This window comes from Brassica napus, chromosome C9, assembly GCF_020379485.1.
Source record: "Brassica napus cultivar Da-Ae chromosome C9, Da-Ae, whole genome shotgun sequence".
Lineage (NCBI taxonomy): Eukaryota > Viridiplantae > Streptophyta > Magnoliopsida > Brassicales > Brassicaceae > Brassica > Brassica napus.
The window spans coordinates 53,106,297-53,127,408 of NC_063452.1; the positions used below are offsets into that span (position 1 = coordinate 53,106,297).

The 21,112-nt window shown below is 34.0% G+C and overlaps 4 protein-coding genes and 1 long non-coding RNA gene across 7 annotated transcripts; 2 read left to right on the forward strand and 3 right to left on the reverse strand.

The window, feature by feature from the left end:
- The first annotated feature begins 3,213 nt into the window (after nt 1-3,213).
- LOC106421341 (chaperone protein dnaJ 3-like) lies at nt 3,214-5,275 on the forward strand. The gene is made up of 6 exons (XM_013862181.1): nt 3,214-3,490; nt 3,670-3,841; nt 3,928-4,066; nt 4,167-4,443; nt 4,523-4,721; nt 4,807-5,275. Exons 1-6 carry the CDS (start codon nt 3,338-3,340, stop codon nt 5,130-5,132), a joined length of 1,266 nt encoding a protein of 421 aa, XP_013717635.1. The 5' UTR covers nt 3,214-3,337; the 3' UTR covers nt 5,133-5,275.
- On the reverse strand, nt 5,146-10,563 carry LOC125592363. 2 transcript variants are annotated; one of them, XR_007328258.1, is made up of 3 exons: nt 10,334-10,563; nt 9,741-10,240; nt 5,146-8,042 (listed from the first exon to the last, which is right to left on the reverse strand). It is a non-coding gene; the product is annotated as an uncharacterized LOC125592363 (long non-coding RNA). The 2 variants fall into 2 exon arrangements; XR_007328259.1 differs by lacking the exon at nt 5,146-8,042 and having other exon boundaries at nt 9,551-9,805; nt 10,091-10,240.
- A 1,274-nt stretch (nt 10,564-11,837) lies between these two features.
- Nucleotides 11,838-12,326, forward strand: LOC125592728. Its single transcript, XM_048768110.1, has one exon. The coding sequence runs from the start codon at nt 11,838-11,840 to the stop codon at nt 12,324-12,326; it is 489 nt and encodes a 162-aa protein (XP_048624067.1).
- A 345-nt stretch (nt 12,327-12,671) lies between these two features.
- On the reverse strand, nt 12,672-16,949 carry LOC125592364. Of its 2 annotated transcripts, XM_048767368.1 has the most exons (7): nt 16,451-16,949; nt 14,733-16,359; nt 14,379-14,649; nt 14,024-14,273; nt 13,634-13,921; nt 13,453-13,558; nt 12,672-13,383 (listed from the first exon to the last, which is right to left on the reverse strand). In XM_048767368.1, exons 1-7 carry the CDS (start codon nt 16,477-16,479, stop codon nt 12,772-12,774), a joined length of 3,183 nt encoding a protein of 1,060 aa, XP_048623325.1. In that variant the 5' UTR covers nt 16,480-16,949; the 3' UTR covers nt 12,672-12,771. The 2 variants fall into 2 exon arrangements, with proteins under 2 accessions (XP_048623325.1, XP_048623324.1); XM_048767367.1 differs by having other exon boundaries at nt 14,024-14,649.
- Nucleotides 16,950-17,189: 240 nt separating this feature from the next.
- LOC106392128 lies at nt 17,190-20,869 on the reverse strand. Its single transcript, XM_013832905.3, has 9 exons — nt 20,444-20,869; nt 19,484-20,272; nt 19,198-19,404; nt 19,028-19,117; nt 18,843-18,950; nt 18,529-18,762; nt 18,091-18,441; nt 17,701-18,012; nt 17,190-17,626 (listed from the first exon to the last, which is right to left on the reverse strand). The coding sequence occupies exons 2-9, from the start codon at nt 20,258-20,260 to the stop codon at nt 17,339-17,341; spliced, it is 2,367 nt and encodes a 788-aa protein (XP_013688359.1). The 5' UTR covers nt 20,261-20,272; nt 20,444-20,869; the 3' UTR covers nt 17,190-17,338.
- Nucleotides 20,870-21,112: the final 243 nt, after the last annotated feature.

Sequence of the window (21,112 nt, forward strand, 5' to 3'; positions counted from 1 at the left end):
TTATTCAAGTAAAATAAAAATGATTATAAAGTCTCATTAAAAGATATTCATATTTTATATATATATATATATATATATATGTATATATATATATTAATATCATTTAAATTAAATTATATACTATATAAATATCTAAATTTATTAATTTCAAAATTTGCAGTGAAAATTTATTGAGATTTTAATATTTTAATTTTGAAATTCGTATTGGAAACAGTCGCATTAAAGTTTTATGATTAACAGTTTAAATTTTTATTACAGCAAATATACAAATGTTAATAAAATCATATGAGTAGGAAGTGTCAATAATAAATATATATTAAAATATACTATATATATTTATGTCAATATCACTAACGTTTAATGATATACCTTATAAAATAAATAAAATGATTATTTTGATTTATTTACTAAAAACATGATTGTAAATTAACAAAAGGTATTGGTTTTGATCCTGGCAATCCCAAAAATACACTTTTTAAATAATTTAGTTTTGATATTTATTTCAAAAAAGCTTTTAATGAAATATCATGAAAAGATTACAATCACCTCCTTTTGAGTTTGTTCAAAGAATGAGAGATTTGATCATTCGTCTAATATTTGTTTCTCCTAACCCAATACAACTATTATAATTTTTTCGAACAAAACTTATGATCTTAGTACGTTGGGGTTTGATTATAATCTGAACTGAACTATGATTCGAAGATATCCAAAATTAGTGTAATATGTTAATGTTTTTTATATGTCAAAGTAATTTAAATATTTTATATTATTTAAATATTTTTATAGTTTGTTTTATTTATTTTTTAAATACATTTAAGTTAATTTATATAGTTTTAATAGTTTTAATTAGATTTATGAATAATTTAAATATTTTGACATTTTTGTCGATTTTTGAGGTTTAAAAAATATATTTTTGGACGATTTCGGATATTGGTTGTAGTTCAATCTAGACCGAATCCGGAAGAAACTGAATCGAATCTGATAAATATTAAAATCCAAACTTAAGAGCATAATACCAAAAATTTAAAAATTCAAACCAGTTGAACCAAAATCGACGGACCTCGTAACTCTTAGGTATATGATATATTTAAGAGACCAACATTTGTTTTCAACATTTTATTTCGATAAATATTGTAATGATACAAAATATTAAAACCGAACAAATATTAGTATAAAAACTCACTCCGCACTTATGCGCGGATTATCATCCAGTGTTCCATTATTTTAGAATCGGTCAATCCAAGAAGAAGCAATATTGACTTTGAGAATACTCCCAGCTAGGACTTTTCCCAAAATGTGCACGATGTTGCCTGACATACGGTATATTACCATCAACATCCGACGACGCATATTGACTTCAAACTAGATTTGTCATTGTATTTCTTAGCTTTTTCTACAATCATTTTGGAGCTATATATTTTATCTTCTAATCAAAAAAAAAACTCTATATTTTATCTTCTTAAACAAAATGGTGATTTTTCAAAAAATAAAAACAAAAGGGTGTTTCTAATTTTCCATAAATGCCATAAGTAACCATGCAAAGTTGATAAATGTCCGACATATATTTTAAAATAGGAAAAATCGCATAAAAAATCTTCGAAATGGATCCACTTACACTTTAAACCCTAAGAGTATTTCACAAGCACTTTAAACTTCTAAATTGACACTTGTATCAAAAAAACCTTCAATCTGGCTTATTTGTATATAAAGTCAAAACCGTAACCGGCACTGTTCAAAATCGATGACATGTCGAGTTTCTTTTTTTATTTTTCTAAAAAATATATTATTGGTAAAATAAATATATAAATAAAGAAAATATAAATAATTCATAAATAATTCAAAACAAATCATAAAAATCACAAAAAATAAAATATTCACCAAAAAATATTTAATTTATTTTATTAATAAAATAAATATAAAATGCAGAAAATATAAAAATTCATTAAAAATCAAAATAAATCACTAAAAGTCAATAAAATTCACAAAAAATCACAAAATATTTTAAATTATCTATTCATAAAATAAATATAAAATAAAGAAAATATAAAATATAAAATATAAAAACAATTCATAAAAATTCAAAACAAATAATAAAAACTCATAAAATTTTACAAAAACAAAAGATTCACAACAAATATTTATATCATTTTATTAATATAATAAGTATACAATACAGAAAATATATAAAAATTCATAAAAATTCATAAAAATTCACAAAAATAGAAAATAAAATTATACATGGTTTTATAAAAGCGACTAAGGAATAGGTGCATTGAGTGCTATAAACTGGCTAACCTTAAGCTATCATTAGTATTCATTCTTCCTTTTAACAATCTTGAACTTTCTCAAATACAACCAACACACACACAAAACAAAACAAATAAAAAAAATCAAAATAGCAGTCAGTCTCTGGATTATGATTACTCTAATTCAGATTAGAAAAATTCATTATCTCCAAATAATTCTCGTGAATGATTTTGTGTGATTTTTATGATTTATTTTGAATTATTTATGAATTTTTATATTTTCTTTATTTTTTATATTTATTTTACTAATAAATATTTTTTATAAAAATTATAAAAAGAAAAAAAGAAAACCGACACGTCATCGATTTTAAACAGTGTCGGTTACGGTTTTGACTTGATGTACAAATAAGCCAGATTAAAGGTTTCTTTTGATACAAGTGCCACTTTAAATTAAAGTGCTTGTGAAATACTCTCAGGGTTTAAAGTGTAAGTGATTGTCACTTTGAAGGTTTTTTATGCGATTTTCCCTTTTAATATATTAAACCAGTGTAAATTAATCGTATTTGTATCTATATATTTAATAACATAAAAATTATCTTAAAATTTTCTATCTCATTTATTAATAGAGTACATGAACTTGTTGATGTAATTTTCAAATTCATCTGTTTTCTTTAAATTAGTGAAGATTAATTGTATTTGGATTTATATTTAATAAAATATAAATCATACCTTAATATTTTCTATCGCATTTATTAATAGAGTACATGAACTTGTTCATGTAATTTTCATGTAATTTTCAAATTCATCTATTTTCTATAATTTTTCCTTTGATTATTTAGGTAATTTTCTTTAAAAAAAATTCTCATTTTTCCCACTCGAGAAGAAATGAATAAAAAAGAACAAAACAAAGTCTTAAATAAAAAGAAAGATAAAAAAATTCTAGTGTGTTCGACTGCCCCTACAAAGACCTGAACATAATAAGCAAACTCAATTAGTCTTCTTGGAACAACAGCAGCCACACAACAAAACTCTATTAAAAGCCTCTCCTCCCACTGCTTTCCTTTAGGGTTTTCTTAAAGAACAGAGAAAAGATGTTCAGAAGAGGACCTTCGAGTAAGAGCGACAACACCAAGTTCTACGAGATCCTCGGCGTCCCCAAGACCGCATCACCCGAAGATCTCAAAAAGGCTTACAAGAAAGCCGCCATAAAAAACCATCCCGACAAAGGTGGAGATCCCGAAAAGGTCTGAATCCTTCGATCCCCTTCTGTGTAATTCAATAAAGTTAGTTCTTTTATAGTTTGGTTTGGATTCTCCGACCGGTAGATGTCGTGTAAGAGCTTGGATTCTTCGTAAGATGTCCGATTCGATCTGAAAGTTGCGATCTTTAGGTCAATTGGTTGACTTGTTACATGTGTATGCAGTTCAAAGAGATAGCTCAGGCTTATGAAGTCTTAAGTGATCCGGAGAAGCGTGAGATCTACGATCAGTATGGAGAGGATGCACTCAAGGAGGGAATGGGCGGTGGAGGCGGTGGGCATGATCCGTTTGATATCTTCTCGTCCTTCTTTGGTGGTGGTGGTAGCCCATTTGGAGGTTAGTCCCTTAGATTCTCTCATTTCACAATCTATTTTGCCTTTGAATAGATATGATAAAGGTTTAATTTTGTCGTTTTTGATTAGGTGGCAGCAGCCGTGGAAGGAGGCAGAGGCGTGGTGAAGATGTGGTTCACCCTCTGAAGGTTTCACTAGAAGACCTTTATCTCGGAACAACGAAGAAGCTCTCACTTTCTAGGAATACTTTGTGCTCCAAGTGTAACGGGTTAGTTAGTTAGTTAGTTAGTTCTACTTTTTTAAGATATGCTTCTGTTTAAGTGCTTTAAAAGAGTTCTTCACTGACATTAGTTGCTTTATGATGGCAGAAAGGGTTCAAAGTCTGGAGCTTCATCAACATGTAGTGGATGTCAAGGATCTGGAATGAAGGTTTCGATCAGACAGCTTGGACCTGGAATGATTCAGCAGATGCAGCATCCTTGTCATGATTGCAAAGGTACAGGAGAGACCATCAATGACCGTGACAGGTGTCCACAGTGCAAAGGGGATAAGGTTGTATCTGAGAAGAAGGTGCTTGAAGTAGCTGTGGAAAAGGGAATGCAGCATAGCCAGAAGATCACATTCAGTGGACAAGCAGATGAAGCGGTTAGTGATTACTCACTTTGTCCTTACTTCTGATTATTACATTATTCTCTGCTGACTTTCTATGTTGATTTGAAAACAGCCTGATACAGTCACTGGTGATATCGTGTTCGTCATTCAGCAGAAGGAGCACCCAAAGTTCAAGAGAAAGGGAGATGATCTCTTTGTGGAGCATACCCTCTCTCTTACAGAAGCCCTCTGTGGGTTCCAGTTTGTCTTGACCCATTTGGACAAAAGGCAGCTTCTCATCAAATCCAGTCCCGGGGAGGTTGTGAAGCCAGGTAACGTACTTCAATCATGATCATCCCTCTCATCGTTTTTTTGCTTCTCTCCTTCTTACCGTGTTGTGTGTTTGGTTTTTGATAGATTCATACAGGGCGATAACCGATGAGGGAATGCCTGTGCACCAGAGACCGTTCATGAAGGGCAAGCTTTACATCCACTTCACGGTCGACTTCCCTGACTCGCTGAGCCCTGACCAGACAAAGGCCATTGAAGCGGTTTTGCCGAAGCCAAAGGCGGATCTGAGCGACATGGAAACAGACGAGTGCGAGGAGACGACCCTGCACGAAGTGAACATTGAGGATGAGATGAGAAGGAAGGCTCAAGCTCAAAGAGAGGCTTATGATGATGACGATGATGATGAAGAAGGCCCAGGCGGTCCTCAGCGTGTGCAATGTGCCCAGCAGTGATATCAATCATGCGCACTTGTAGTGATATTCATCATTTGCGTTTTTTTTTTAAATATTATGTATTATTTTTGGGTCTTTGCTATAAAGACTTTTTGCCCGATTATGTTGGAAGAAACTTGTCCTAATTCAATTTCTTGTCGCAATGTTGGTAACCCACTCAGCAAACGCAAACGTAAAACTTGCTCACAACACACGCTAGCACAAAGAACACAATCAAGATTTTGAGAAAACAATGGTCTGGTAGAATAAAGAATGAGCAATCAAAATCGAATAGTGTTAGTGAGTTTGTCGTGGTAAACCAATGGCAACCTTAGTTTCTTGGTATGAAAGGAGACATTGGTTTTGGACTGTTTCAATATTTATACATTTCACAAAAGTTAATTGAATTATGTTCTAAATTTAGATGATATCTTGGGGTGTACGTGCGGAGTGAATTTTTTATATCAATGTTTGTTCATTAAATAGTTTAACATTTTGCAAGCAATTTTTATTGACAATGTTGGTTTGTTGAAAAGTCAACTTATTATACCTCATTTTAATTATTTTTAAAATTTATTATATGCACAAAAAAAAATTAAGTTTTGCGTCTGACACAAATCACTAAAACCAGATAGACAACATCAATTATAAAATGACGAAAGAGGATTAGATTTACGCTTCTCGATTTGTTTACTATTCATTCTCCATAAATGATTTTATTTTGTACCTCTATAAAATTGTGTTTTCGTTCTCGTTTATATTTCACTGATACGAGTTTTGTTTTTTTAACTTCTTCTCTGAATTCGGTGAATTACATAAATATCAATTTAAAAATATGGACATCTGTAAAAATTAGTTTCATTTTTTATACATATTTAAGAATAATATTTTGAAGAAAATCACTAGCAAGCTCTATTCATAGGTTAGCGTTCAAATCTAATATCCTCTATATATTAATTGAGAATCTTTAAAAAAATTAGAACCTTAAGTTTGTATTAATTAAAAAAAAAATCATCATATGTGGCAGTTGTGTATACCTTCTAAATCTTATTTAAAAGAATTCTAGAGCCCCTTATATAAACCATAGTTTTAAAATATAACGTTGGTGGCATATTTCAATTACTAAATATTTCCATTACTAAATATCATAGCATCAGTCGCATTAAAATGGTCTTTGAGGGTCATAAGACATTTAGAATTCTGTATTGAATGACTAACACACCGATATCTGTATTGAACGACTAACATACATCATAGCAACAGTCGCTTTCCATTACTAAATATCTTTGATGGTCTACTCTTGCATCTCCGTTTATAAACAAAATTACAGTATTAGGGCTCTCTCAGTTTTGCAATTCACATTCTTAGAAGATCTTAATCATACATGTTAGTCGTCTGAACAGAATGTTACAGTCCTTTCATTATCTTATTTTGTTTAATAATGTGGAAGTTGGCAGAGGAAACATCTTATTTTGTTTTGTTTTGGTTTGCTTGACTTCTTTCAGTATTCAAATCTCAATGAATAATATATTCAGTTTTAAACAAATGGTGTCTAAGTTTAGTGTCCCTCCAATATGAAATGTTAATTTTAGTTTCGATAACAGTTGGTTATCTGTGGTATTCATCTATATTGAACCAAACCGTCATGGAATACAGTTCGTGTGAATCTTATGAAATTTTAATCGTGTTTTAATCGAATCAAACCGTCAAGTTAATTTGTCTATTTAATACAATGAATCAAACCGTCAATTCGTGTGAATCTTAATTTATTATGAGTTAGATAAGGAAATACAGAAGGGGTTGTGATCATGTATGTGTTAAAAAAGTTAATTTTGTATTTAATACAAGAATACATTTGCACCAAGGCTTCCATCGAAATTAATTCGAGTTAGAAAAGGAACATACATTAAGGATGAGATGTTAATATGAGAAACAAAAAAAAGAACCATTGTCCGTTCTAGAGGTAGAAAATATTTAGCGAATTTATTTGCCTTCATAAGTAAGCGTTTATTTGTACAAAAGAGTTAATTTTCTATTAAAGTTTTCTTATTTTGATAGGCCGTAAATCTAACACAAGCCAATTTACCATTACTATGCTCTTTGTTAATTTACAAGCCTAAACTATTCTAACCTAATGTTAAGAGGATATTAAATATATATTTACCCACACTTCTCTTAGAGCATCTCCAACTCTTTCCCATATTTGCCTCTAAATGCTATAATAGAGTAAAATCAGCTCCAATCCACCCCTATTTCTTCCCCTAAAATAGAGATTGCTATTTTTTCCTCTATATTTAGGGGAAAAAATAGCATTCCTCTATAATAGATGCAAACTTTTTTATTTACAAAATAGTCCTCTAATATTTTATGATTGTAACTAAAATACTTATGTATGAAGAAATACAATTCTTACATATAAAATCACACCTTTTTGGTTACGTACTAATTATTAATTTTTATAACTATAATTATAATTAAAATAAAAAAATATTATTTATTTAAAAGTCAATTATAATTAAAATAAAATAAAAAATTATTATTTTATTTAAAAGTCAAAGACTTTTTATTTAAATATTAATCAATACAACATATTAATATGGGTTATTACTTGGCCGATGGTATATATCCGAAATGGTCAACCATAGTGCAAACTATTCATGAGCCAGTAGGTCCAAAGAAAAAATATTTTGCAGCACAACAAGAAGCATGTAGAAAAGATGTAGAACGTGCATTCGGAGTTTTACAATCACGTTTTGCGATTGTGAAAGGACCGGTACGTTTTTGGAAAAAAAAAGTACTACATGATATAATGACTACATGTATAATTTTACATAATATGATTATTGAGGATGAGCGTGATCTCGATGCACCGATTGGAATTGGAAGAGAAGCTCCACCTCCGGAAGTCCAAATACCAGATAATGAAGATAACTGATTCCAAGAGTTTCTAAGTCGATTCAGAAAAATCAAAGATAAAGAAGCTCATTTCTCACTTTGTAATGCATTAATTGATCATTTATGGGAAAAATTTAGTAATAATGATTGTTAGATAATGGTACTTTGTTTTTTTTTTTTTGTCTAATGTATTTTTGTAATAAAATGTTTAATTTAAATATTTTTGCAATATTATGAAAAAATTTCAAAAAGTATAATGAATGGGTTAATTTTCAACATTTACAAGTTAGAGGTGTAAAATGTAAAATAAAAAAAAGAATCTTTCAAGAATATTCCTTTTTAGAGGAAAAAATAGAGGAATACATTGGAGAGAAACTCACCTCTATTATAGAGTTCCTCTATTATAGAGGAAAAAATAGAGAAATACATTGGAGATGGTCTTAGTCTCCATCCCTAAAAAAAAAAATGTAGAGTAGACTCCACGTTAAGATGGCTGGAATTTTGACAACATTATCGAGTTGAATCCTGCGAAAACTACGTGGAAAATTAAGGTCGAGATCATTCGTCTATGGAGACTATACTCCGCAGGCAATATCGAGAGTATTGAGATGGTGTTAGTTGATTCAAATGTAAGTTGTTTTCAAGATGATGATCTGAAAAACGAATTATTATTATTATGCGTTTGATACTCAAATAGTATGGTATTTATATGGTTTTACTTATATGTGCTGCAGGGTTATACGATTCATGCAACAGTTAATGAGGATGTGGTTCCGATATTTGAATCATTCCTCGAAGAAGGTGACTCGAAGATATTCATCAATTTTAAACCTGAGTAATATGCAGTATTCATCGATATTTGATCATTCTTTGCAGGATTCCAGCAAATGCTTACTAATGACTTGCAAGAAGCATTCGAAGGGACGAGGAGGACGATATGGGCTTTCATTTTATCGCATTTTTGTTTTAAAATTTGTGCTTTCAGATTTTGATTTTGCTTTCCAATATTCGATGTGTTTTTAACATAAGCTTATGTGAAATTCTATCTACTTTTTACATTCCATATGACCAATTTGCAGTATTGAGATACTTTTCTGGTTTGTGTTTTAATCTACGTTGCACGGAAGCTTCATCGGACGTCCGCTTCCCGCTTCGGAACCGGAATCGGAATCGGAACCTTGTGGAAGCTTACGGAATCTCGCTTCCAGAACGCTTCCAAAATATTCTTTTTAAAACACGTTGGAAGCTTATGATTCCGTTTTGAAATCACGCTTCCGTTCTTTAAAAAAATACAAGGTTGAATATCAATAAAAATATAATCGTAGTTATTAATTTCTGTAAAATCAAAATTTTAATAGTAATGAATAGAGAGGATATAAATATATAAATATTAAAATTAATACTATAAATTATCTTTATGTATTGAGGTTTTTACTAAACATATATCATATATTCAAATATATTGTGTCAATTATTTATGAAGCATTAACAATAATTAATATAATAATTTCTTTTAAACTTAATTTATGTCTATTTTCATAGTTTTAATATGAAATCATTACAAAATTATTACAAATGAATAAATAATTTATTTAAATTTATAACTTATAATTTTTAGTCCTAATTTTTTTAAAGAAAATCTTATATTTTAATATATATATATATATATATATATATATATACATATATATACATATATATACATTCATATGGATATACGCTTCCAATACGTACCGCTTCCTAATTTTTCAAAAAATCTCGTTTCCGCGCTTCCTTACGCTTCCGCTTCCGCGTACCCGCTTCCGTTTCCATGTAACATAGGTTTTAATAGCCAAAACAAAATAGTCAATATAGTTCTTGCTAACATGGTTAGTATACCAAAGAAGCATCTAAACAATGAAATTGTTTCCAGAATCTTCAATCTTTATGTTTAATGTGAAACGCTCTGAAATATATTACCAATACAATCTCGATTATGATCACATATACTCAGTACCAATTGGTTTTCACGATTATTGGCAATCAGAACAGATAAAATGTTAAAAGATTAAAGTGAAACATAAGAAATTAGTTTTCAAGATTACCCTTCTCATCGTAGATATGCAGGAAATGAAATCCTTTTTTTTCCATTTTGCTTTCGATTATCCTTTCTTGCAAAGTGATATTGACATTGTCTCACGGCCGATTTACATACTCTAACAAAGCTATGTACGATTTGAATGTATATTCCCGATCTGATGGAAAAAATAAAGGTTATCAAAACAAACACACTCCAATCAAATAAGAAGGGATATTCGAGATCCAGATTTGTTTCCAAAGAGACTAACCTTATCGATTATGATTGAAGGAAAAGATACAACCTTCCATTGATTTGATTGAAACTCTGTGCAAGGTAATTTCGTTTTCCACAAACAGATAAACATTTAGCATTGTGATTTGTTCTTAACCGACAAAATCAAGAGGAATCGATAAAGTTTATTTCTTGAAGCTATAAAAAAAAAATTGGGAAAAGATGTACAAATCGGCCTTAAAACTGGGAAACGATGTACAAAGGTGTATCTCGAAACTGTAACTCTTACTGATTAAATTGGGCCTAAAAGATAAGATATTAAAACATCAGCATTATAATTATTCAACAACTCTTAATTTGGCCCATAATCAATAATACAAATTATTTGACTAATGTATTATTATTTTTTATTACCTGAAGAATATAAAATTAATGTTGTAAAAAATATTGTAATTATTCAAACATCAGCATTATAATTATTCAACAACTCTTAATTTGGCCCATAATCAATAATACAAATTATTTGACTAATGTATTATTATTTTTTATTACCTGAAGAATATAAAATTAATGTTGTAAAAAATATTGTAAAAATTTCAGATTCTAATAAATTGACTTAAGTTTTTTAAAAAAATTATATATATTTTTTCGAAGATCAGTAAGTAAAAGAAAATGAAACATAGTTTTATTTGCATGACTTCACCAAATAACACAAAATCGCCAATGAAACATATATAAACCAAAATCTACGATCATAATGACAATATATATCTAATATTCATGTTGGTTACAGATGCGAAATTAGGGTTTCGATGATTGATCGCGATTGGGATCCGGGTGCTCAGCGGATTTTAAAGATTAAAGGGAGATTAAATGGAGTCGGAATATCTCGGAGGATCTGCGGAGATCTGCGAAACAGAACTTTTGTAACGGTTTGTAAAGAGACTCTATGGAAACTGGTTTGGGACGGAGATACGATTGGGATCCATCAGAAATGGTTATTATCAAGATCCTCAGAATGGATGCGGAATCCAAAGGATCAAACACAAGAGTTAAGAGGTAGGAGTTTCGTTATCCTCAAAACGAGATCTCTGCTGTCTGTTATAGAAAGTATAAATATTACAATTCGATAGGTTTGTGATAAGAGGAAAATTTGATTTATGGATACGATTTACTTTGGCGTTTTGGGAAGTCTTAATCGATACTCTGACTTCTGGTTAAAGATTTCTCGAATCAATCATGGAGGATTTTCTCTTAAAGGGTTAGGATCTTGGCGCGATGTACTTAGCTTAGAGTATCATTATATAAGGAACCGGGCTTTACTCTCTTGTATCACAGCTTCTTTTCTGTTATCATACGAGCTTAAGTATCTTGTTTTTTTGCTATTGGTATTGGTGATCATGACTCAGGCTCCGCTTGTGGGAAAGGCTGGTGACGGGAAGAATGGAGAAGGAAATCGCAAGCAGCTGTAGATCTCAATACCTCACTTTGACAATTCCGATCTGATCAAGAGTTACTCTAAGACTCTGATCGGGAGATGTATGAACCCGGAGGAACAAGACGTCACGGTTCTGCTTGTGATGTTACCAAAAATCTGGAAGGTGGAAGAGAGAGTTGTGGGAGCGGATCTGGGACTAGGAAGGTTCCAGTTTCACTTTGACACGGAGGAGGACATTGTGGTGGTATTGGAGATGCAACTGTATCATTTTGATTACTGGATGATAGCACTGGCTCGATGGCAACCAAGGATGGCAAGAGATTTCCCTTCGGAGATTCCATTATGGATCAAGATTGTGGGTGTTCCCACAGAGTTCTGGTCAACCCCTACGTTCCAGAGTATTGGTGATGCTATTGGTGAAACCACAGACGTAGATCTTGACTATGGTAAAATGCGGGTGATTGTAGATGGATGCAAGGAGTTGTGTTTTGAGACACCGGTGGATTTCAAAGGTGGAGAATATTACGAGGAAGATGAGGCTCTAGTCACTACAGGAAATAAGGGTTTTGATGGCACCGCTAAAGCGCTATAAGACGCTACCATAGCGTTGTAGAAAGCGCTCCAATATCGCCCGCGATAATAGGTCTCGTACATTTCATAGCGGATTTTTGTTGTGCTATTGATATTTTATTATTAATAGCGGTTCTTGTTATGCAATTGTAAATTTGTATTATAGCGTCGCCAAAATGATATTATAACTTTTTAACTATAGCATTTTTTAAAATTAAATATAGCGATTTGTAATTACTATTGTCGTCTTCTATCAATAGCAATATTTGAACATTTCATTGCATTTTTTTATATGCAATTGTTTCATTTTGTTTATAACAAATTTTATTTAATATTTTGATTTTTAAAATAATAGAGAATCAAAAAATGTAAAATAAAAATTAATTCTAATTAAAATTCGAAGAAAATTAAAATATTCGAAAATAAAAAATATATTCAATTCTCACAAATTTTCCATGCAAAAAAAATCAATCAGCAACTATAATTCCATCACAATCATCTCTAACACAAAAACTTTCATCATCAGACAATTGCTCTGTATCATCAAATTCCTGTGCGAGTAATGGTGCTCCGACAACGTCTTCCTCTGTCTCGAGTTCATGATATCCTCTCGGTGGTGCTCTCATAACAACATACCAAGGCGATTCTTCATCTTCTCTAGAGTAAAATACCTGTTTTGCTTGTGATGGTAGAATGTATGGATCTTGTAAATATGGCGTTTGGTTGACATGAAGATTGACAAGGGTGAAACCATCTTCTTCCTTAACACCGTAGCCTCTGTTCGCCCAATTACACTTGAATAAAGGAACGCTGAACATGTGGTAATCGAGAAGAATGATCTCTGTTATCACTCCATAATATGTGACCATATCGGCTGTATGTCTTGTATCTCTTGCAGAAGATCTACACATGCTGAAAGCTTCGTAAGTGACTCCACTATTCTGAGTCTTTCGCTTAACGGATTGTATGTGAAATCGGTTCCCGTTAATGACAAAACCTTTATTGGTATGAGCAGTAAACCTTGGTCCAAAGGCCAACCACCTCAGCTTCGTAGAATGCTCCTTTGAGTTAGAAGGTATCTAACAAGGATGTAAAACTGTGTGAGCTATGTGAATAGAAAAGTGAACAGATAGTGAAGTTGTACAAACCTTATTCTTCACCCATTCAGCAAATTGTTGGGTGTGATGCTTCCATAACAAAGTTTCATTTGTTGCTAATCGAACATCATTATCTTGCAGTTCTTGTAAGTGCTTCCTGGTTCTCATAACAAAGTAGAGAGTTATCAGACTGATAAAAAAATCTGAATTTGAGAGGGACAGTAGAACTTACTCAACATAGGGATCCATAATAGCCATATTCATCAAAACATATCGATGTGCTATGTCTCTATCTTTCTCTGAAAGAATAAGCTCTGTTCCCTTTTGCAGTGGTCGACCTTCAAGAACCATTCCATCAGACTGAATATCTTCATTACGGTTAAGTACTTCTTCAACGGGTACAGAATTCTTTAGGAACTCTAAACAAAAGGCTATGCATTCTCCAGCTAAGTACCCCTCAGCCATACATGCTTCTGGCCTAGCAAAATTCTTTACATATGCCTTGAGTGTTTTCATGTATCTACAGCTCAAACAATATAGCAATAGTTACAAACCTCAGTTGATCGGAAAAACAGTTCAGGATATAAACAATTTACATTACGCGAACAAAATGAAAACAAACCTCTCAAACGGATACATCCAACGAAAGTGCACAGGACCTCCCAAACGTGCCTCTCTTGCTAGGTGTAAAGGAAGGTGGAACATGATATCGAAGAGCGATGGAGGAAAGAACCGCTCGAGTTGGCACATTGTCTCCACAAACTCATTTTCCAAAGTTATCAGCTTCTCCGCGTCAATAGCACGCTGACACAATCTGTTGAAGTAGTTACATACTCGAGTTACTGCCACTCTTGGTCCTCTTGGAAGCAACCCTCGTAACGCAGCAGGTAACAGATTTTGGATTAGTACATGATGATCATGGGATTTAAGACTTCCAATCATAGGAGGGTTAATTGAAACAACATTTGCAATATTACCGCAGTAGCCGTCAGGGCCTCTAAACGCAGACAACCTTTGACAAAATATCTTTTTCTCTTCCTTACTGAGCCAATAAGTTGCTGGAGGCAAGTAGAATCTCTTTCCCCGTACCTGTGTGTGCAAGTTTTTCCGGATTCCAATATCTTCTAAGTCCTGTCTCGCTTTGAGGCCATCTTTTGACTTAGCACTCTGCATCAGCGTTGATAATAATGCATCAGACAAGTTCTTTTCCACGTGCATGACGTCGATGTTGTGACGCACCGGCAAATCCTAACACATTGAAAACAGAATGATCAGTTAATGGATAAACAAAATGTGACAATCGTATCTCAGTCTAACAATAGCTATAATACCTTCCAGTACGGTAAATCGAAGAATATTGATCGTTTCTTCCACCTCCATTGATCACTCGTTTCATCATTTTCTTCGTCTTCAGCCACCTCATCTTCTGAGACAACATTTCTCTTCCTTTTTTTTTTCTTTGCTAAAGATCTTCCAAAGTCATTCCTGAAGTTCTTTAGTGTTGCAAATATTTCTGCACCGGTTTGAATCCTGTTTGCAGTCCCCTTCTCCACTGTATTATCAAACCATCCTTTCCTGCGTCTGTAGTGATGTCCAGGGCTTAGTCGCTTCCTATTCCCCAAATACACATACTTGCGACTAAACTTGAGCCACCTATTTGGTGTATCCTTTCCACAAACATTGCATGCTTGTTTCCCTTTAACTTTACAACCTGCCAAACTACCTAGAGCCGGGTAGTCGCTTATAGTCCACAACAACATAGCTTTTAGTGTGAACTTCTCTTTCAGGAATGAGTCGTATACCTGAATCCCCTCACTCCACAATTCTTGTAAGTCTTCAACCAGTGGCTCTAGATAAACATCAATGTTGTTGCTCGGAGCCGTCGGTCCAGGGATCAACATAGTCAACATGACGTTCTCAGCCTTCATACACAGAGTTGGTGGCAAGTTGTAATTGACTAACAACACTGGCCAAGTACTATACTTTGTGTTCTGGATAGAGAAAGGGTTCATACCATCTGTTGACAGGCCGAGTCGAAGGTTTCTTGCTTCACTAGCAAACTCTGGCCACTTATTATTCACTTGAGCCCAAGATAACGAGTCAACAGGATGTCGCATTATACCATCTTCAGTGGCATTGTTGGCATGCCATCGCAAATCCTCAGCCATCCTTGCTGATCTAAACATCCTCTTGAATCTGTCTTTGATCGGAAAATACCGTAGGACCTTTGCAGGAATTCCTTTCTTTTCTTCATTACTGTGCTTATCAATTTCCCATCTAGAAGCACTACATCTTGGGCAGGTTTCCAACTCCTCATATTGCTTCCTATAGAGAATACAATCGTTCTTGCACGCATGAATCATTTCGTAGCCAAACCCAAAAATCTTCAAGAACTTCTTAATCGAATCAGTCGACTTTGGTAGTACATTACCTTCTGGTAGCATGTCATGTAATGCCGACAGTAGCTGATCAAAGTAAGCCTCTGACATTCCACTCTTTACTTTGATGCGGTAAAGGGCCATGATCGCAGAAACTTTGGTGTGCTTGCTACATGTCAAGTACAATGGAGTTTCAGCATCTCTCAACTTCTTCCTAAACTCCGAGTCTTCATCAGGTTCACCATGTACAGGCTCTCCTCCAGTGTCATCAGAAGGCGGTTCATCAGGTTCACCACTATCAAAATAAGCCGTCCTTAGCAAACCATAAGCCTCTGTTTCTGATTGAGGGACACTATCATTCATATCAGACCTTCTCTCACCATGAAGACTCCAACAAGAACTCCTCATATACTTCTTATCCATACCCCTAATCACAAGATGCTCCGTTACTTTGTCTAAAACTTGATGGGAAAGGTTTCTGCAGTGAGTACAGGGACATAATATTTCTGTCGGATCTCCTAACCTCCTCGCTGATGCAGTAACAAAGCCTGTTGCTCCTTCGAAATATTCGAGGCTAGCCCTATATATATATATAAGGAACAGAATCAGAACAAAAAATTTGGAACAGAAGAAGAATTCGTCATGAATTAAAATGTCGAAAAGATTACTACCTTGGAAGCCAAACCCATGCTTTTTCCATATCAGAACAATATAACTTCGAGGGAAATCGACTGAAACCTTCGATTTTCGAAAAGGAGGCGTCAGCAAAAGGAACTAAACCTAGATTTGAGTAATCGCAGAAGGAGAATGAACAGATCTCCGATGGAAAGACGGAGATTGAAAGATTAAAAAATCAGATCCTACGGCTTCTATGAAGGCACGTCATCTATCCCCACCATTCCTTCTTATTGGTTTATGTACAATTCTATATTAATTTATTTTTAAATTACGAAAAATGCATGAAAATGATGGGAAATTATGTTATAAACAAAATTTAAATTTTAATAAATTTTATTATTAATTTTTTTTAACAAAAATATTATATGTTTGAAATAAGTATAAAATGATTTCTCTATATGGAGAATAGATGATGATAGGGTTGAATCCTTATGTGTTATATAGGGTTGAATCCCTAAATAAACCCTAAAATCTAAATTTGTTTCATCTAAATTGTATAAATTTGTTACAATAGGGTTGAATCCCTAAATTTGAATCCCTATATGATGATAGGGTATAAATTTGTTACAATAGGGTTGAATCCCTAAATAAACCCTAAAATCTAAATTGTATAAATTTTTATGAACAATTTATTTGTAAAAATTTTAATGGAACACTTAAATTGTATAAATTATTTTGAAACACTTATTTTTTAAAAATTTTAAAGGACCACTTATTTTTATAATTTATATATATGCCAAGCCTACATAATCTTATTAGAAATATGTCTTAACAACCAAACAAAATATGTCTTACAACCAAACAAGCAAAATATGTCTTAAAACAAAACAAGCATACTCCGATCCATAAATATGTCTTTGAGAATACTCGATCGAGTACATTTAAACATACAGAATCTTATCATTTGGCCAAGCCACTGTGCTGCCCACAGCATCTGATATGTCTTCCAGAAAAGAGTTTGGTCTCCATAGAGATGCATCTTCAATCAAGGCCACTTCAACCCAGACCCGACTTGCATTGGGACCTAACGGGACGTGATGGACTAAACACAATGGATCAGTACTACTTACTCTGCCTTCTGCGACTTTCCGTCCTGAGTTGTTGTGGTCCAACAAGATGCACTTCTTTTTACCACCTGAACGGGTGGAACTAGTGCTGCCACTTGGACTCTACAAGCACAACAAATACATCACACCAACTACATCTAAATAAGTTTGTAAAAGAGAGAAGTTTGTAAATTTACCAATGAAGGCCTTCTGACACTAGCTTCCCCTTCATCTTCAGGAACTTTAATTACTGATACATTATGGAGCGGCCATGCGATCTTTTCATTAACAGCATCACTCATTGTTGTCATGTCACTTGTTGGCCTCCATAGAAAAGCTTTCCCATTAATCACCTTAGCAACTCTCATAACTACAGCATTCGGACCCAAAGGAACATTGTTCACCATCTCATATGGGTCAGTCGAACCCATAAAACCTTCAGCGATTACCTCGACGCCCTTAACCCAATCGTAGATCTTGCACCTTTCAAGATCATCTACGGTAGTATTCTATATTGACAATGCATATGGTTAGTATCATGTTGAATTTTATAATACAAACGTAAGTATACGTGCTAATGGAATGACCTTTGATCTTAACACATCCGAGGAAACTGGATGGTTGTTCGATGCACTATCTAGTATCAGTTTATCAATTGGCCATGGAATTTTGCATCCCGCTGCTTCCTGAAGATTACGCACATCCGTAGTTGGCCTCCAAACAGATGCCTTCGGGTTTGATACCGACTTTACAACAACCGCCGCGGCGTTAGGACCAATCGGAATACGACCAATCTTGTATGTACCTTCAGCAGAGCAGAATTCTCCTTCAGCGACAACAACATCTTTTGACTCACACCAATCAAGTAGTTGAACTCTAGTTCCTTCTTTGTATACATAACTAGCCTCAGATGGAGAAACACAATCATCATTGTTTTTCTGTAAAAACATAAAATGAATCATTGATTTTATATCAATCAAGGAAATTCTACATTATATAACCAGTTAAAACTAAAGAAAATTCACCTTATTTCCAGCTAAGTCACGGACCAGAATCTTCAAGTCTTTAATCTCGCTTTCCAAGTCGGCAAGTTTGGAGTCTCTAGCTGACAAGAATGCTAGTTTCGTAGCAGTAATCCCTCTTCCCAACCCTCTGACTCGTCCAGGTTTGTCTACTCCCAACACTTGACTAACAGCATCTTCTTTTATATTAACACTGGATGTGGAGTCCATTTGACTATCAAGTGAAATTATTTTTTCCTGAGACAAACACAATATAAGTTATGGTCCTTTTCAATACCAAAAAGAGTAACTTAATTAATCAGACAATGAAACCTTACAATGGTTTCAGCAAACTCAGGTCTAACAGGTCTACCATCAGAGTGAGTGTGTCCTGCTATCCAGACCTTGCTCCGGCTAATCTTCTTAGGGTCTTCACTCTTTTTTTTCTACAAGAGTGATATATTGTTTTACTTATCAGTTTGTTCTATCTTCAGATATAATATAATTACATACTGTTACTTACCATTTCACAAGCTAGACGATTCATTCCTCTACGACTAGTGGTGTGAGGAATCTGAGCTCTCCTTAGTGCTCTGTACTTTTCACTCTTTGCCTACAATATTATTAAATCAAATTTGATCAATCAAATCTCCGAAGTAAACACTTAAAAACCAAATGCTCTGTATATTTCACCTTGAACACAGACGAAGTCCTACTCTTAACCCAAGCGCTCCAAACCTGAACAGATCGAATGTTGCTTGGTTTCAGTGCTGCTCTCTCTGTGGAGCTTTTTGCATTTCGCAGTTGTGATACAAGCCTTGACTTTCCAGATCTCCACAAACAGCCCATCTGTTTGAAGACTGAATCTTTTTGCCACTCTTCTTTCAAATCAAACCTCGCCTGCAGTAATGTATGCAAATGCCACACATTATAATCCTTACAAAGACATTATACAATAGACTTAAGGGCATATATATACCTGAATTTCCTCCCATAATGTGTCCTTTGTCTGCTTATCAAGATTCCTCCAATCATCAAGAAGTACAGTCACATGTTCGCGTACAAGGGGTCCAAGGAACGATGAAAGTGTCACTGATCCAGGACCTACATGTTCGCCAAGCTCAGTGAATGACACAGAAACCTTCTCTTGATGATCCTTGGCCACTTTACGCATCTTTGTGGGTCCTCTTTTCTTCTTTTGTTTTCCATCAGATGGCGATGCTTCTGCTCCTGAAATGCCATTCTCAGTTTCAATGTCAGCTTCTCTCGGCTGAGAAGGTTCTTGAGTAACTCCATTCTCAGGTTCCATGTCAGCTTCTCTCGACTGAGAAGGTTCTTGAGTAAATCCATTCTCAGGTTCCATGTCAGCTTCTCTCGGCTGAGAAGGTTCTTGAGTAACTCCATTTTCAGCTTCCATGTCAGCTTCTCTCGGCTGAGAAGGTTCTTCAGTAACTCCATTCTCAGACTGAGACTGTTCTTCAGCAATGACATTCTCAACTTCAATTTCCACATGTGGATCATCACCATCACCATCACCATCCGCCTCATTAACATCTTCAGAAACCTTTGTCGGGACTTCGTCAGCACTTTCTTGCCTTATCTCAATGTTTTCTTCTTCAATAGCAACTTCTTTTCCCTTATTTAACTTACGCATTTTCGTACTCTTTCTGGTTATCTCAATGAACTCTGTTTCTGCTTCCAGACCTTGGGAACGTCTGCTTCTTCTAACCATTCCTCCTCGTGTCTTCGGCCCCATGTTAATTTGTTCCTAAAAAAATCATTTTTGAGATCTATTGAGATAATAAGCAATCGATTAATTTTCATGATTGTAGATTGTAAAAATGGAAGACGATCGATACATATCTATTGAGATAATAAGCAATCGATTATTATCATGATGCATGCAAGTTAAAGAAGACAGAGATCAAAGAAGACAAACCTGAGATCGAAGAAGACAAAGAAGACAGAGATCGATGAAGACAAAGAAGACAGAGATCGATGATTCCGAAGGGGTCTCACGAAGAACACTTTGGGAGAGAAAATGCAGAGACGATATTCTTTTGTTTTAATGAAAAAGTACTAAATATTCTTTGCTTTGGTCAAAGATATATTTCCCACAAAATTTATCATTCGCGGGTTTTAATAAAAAAATAAGCGGTCGAGGATACCATAACGATTATTCTTTCTCAGTGCTATAATCTAAAGATCAAAATCCCAAAAACATGCGCGCTTGCAAATTTCATTTTGCCGCTCCAGATATAATAGCTTTTTACTTAAAGAAACGCTATTATATTTCTAGCCACAAACATACAATAGCACAAACTTCTTTTCCGCTATATTACATTGCTATTAAAACCCTTATTTCCTGTAGTGAGTGACTCTAAAGTTTGAGAAGCTGTTTGGGTATTGTTCTCTCTGCCTCAATCTCAGTGATGATCTGGAGCACTGCCCTTTGAATCCAAAGAGCCCGGAGAAGAAGAAGGAGAGCAGGGATGGGGTTGCGGTCAGAAAAGATGATCGCTCAAGGAGTTACAAAGTAGTGGTGATTAATGGGGACGGGGGCAATCAAGAGAATGAGAAGGACTCAAGTAGATATCAAGGAAAGGAG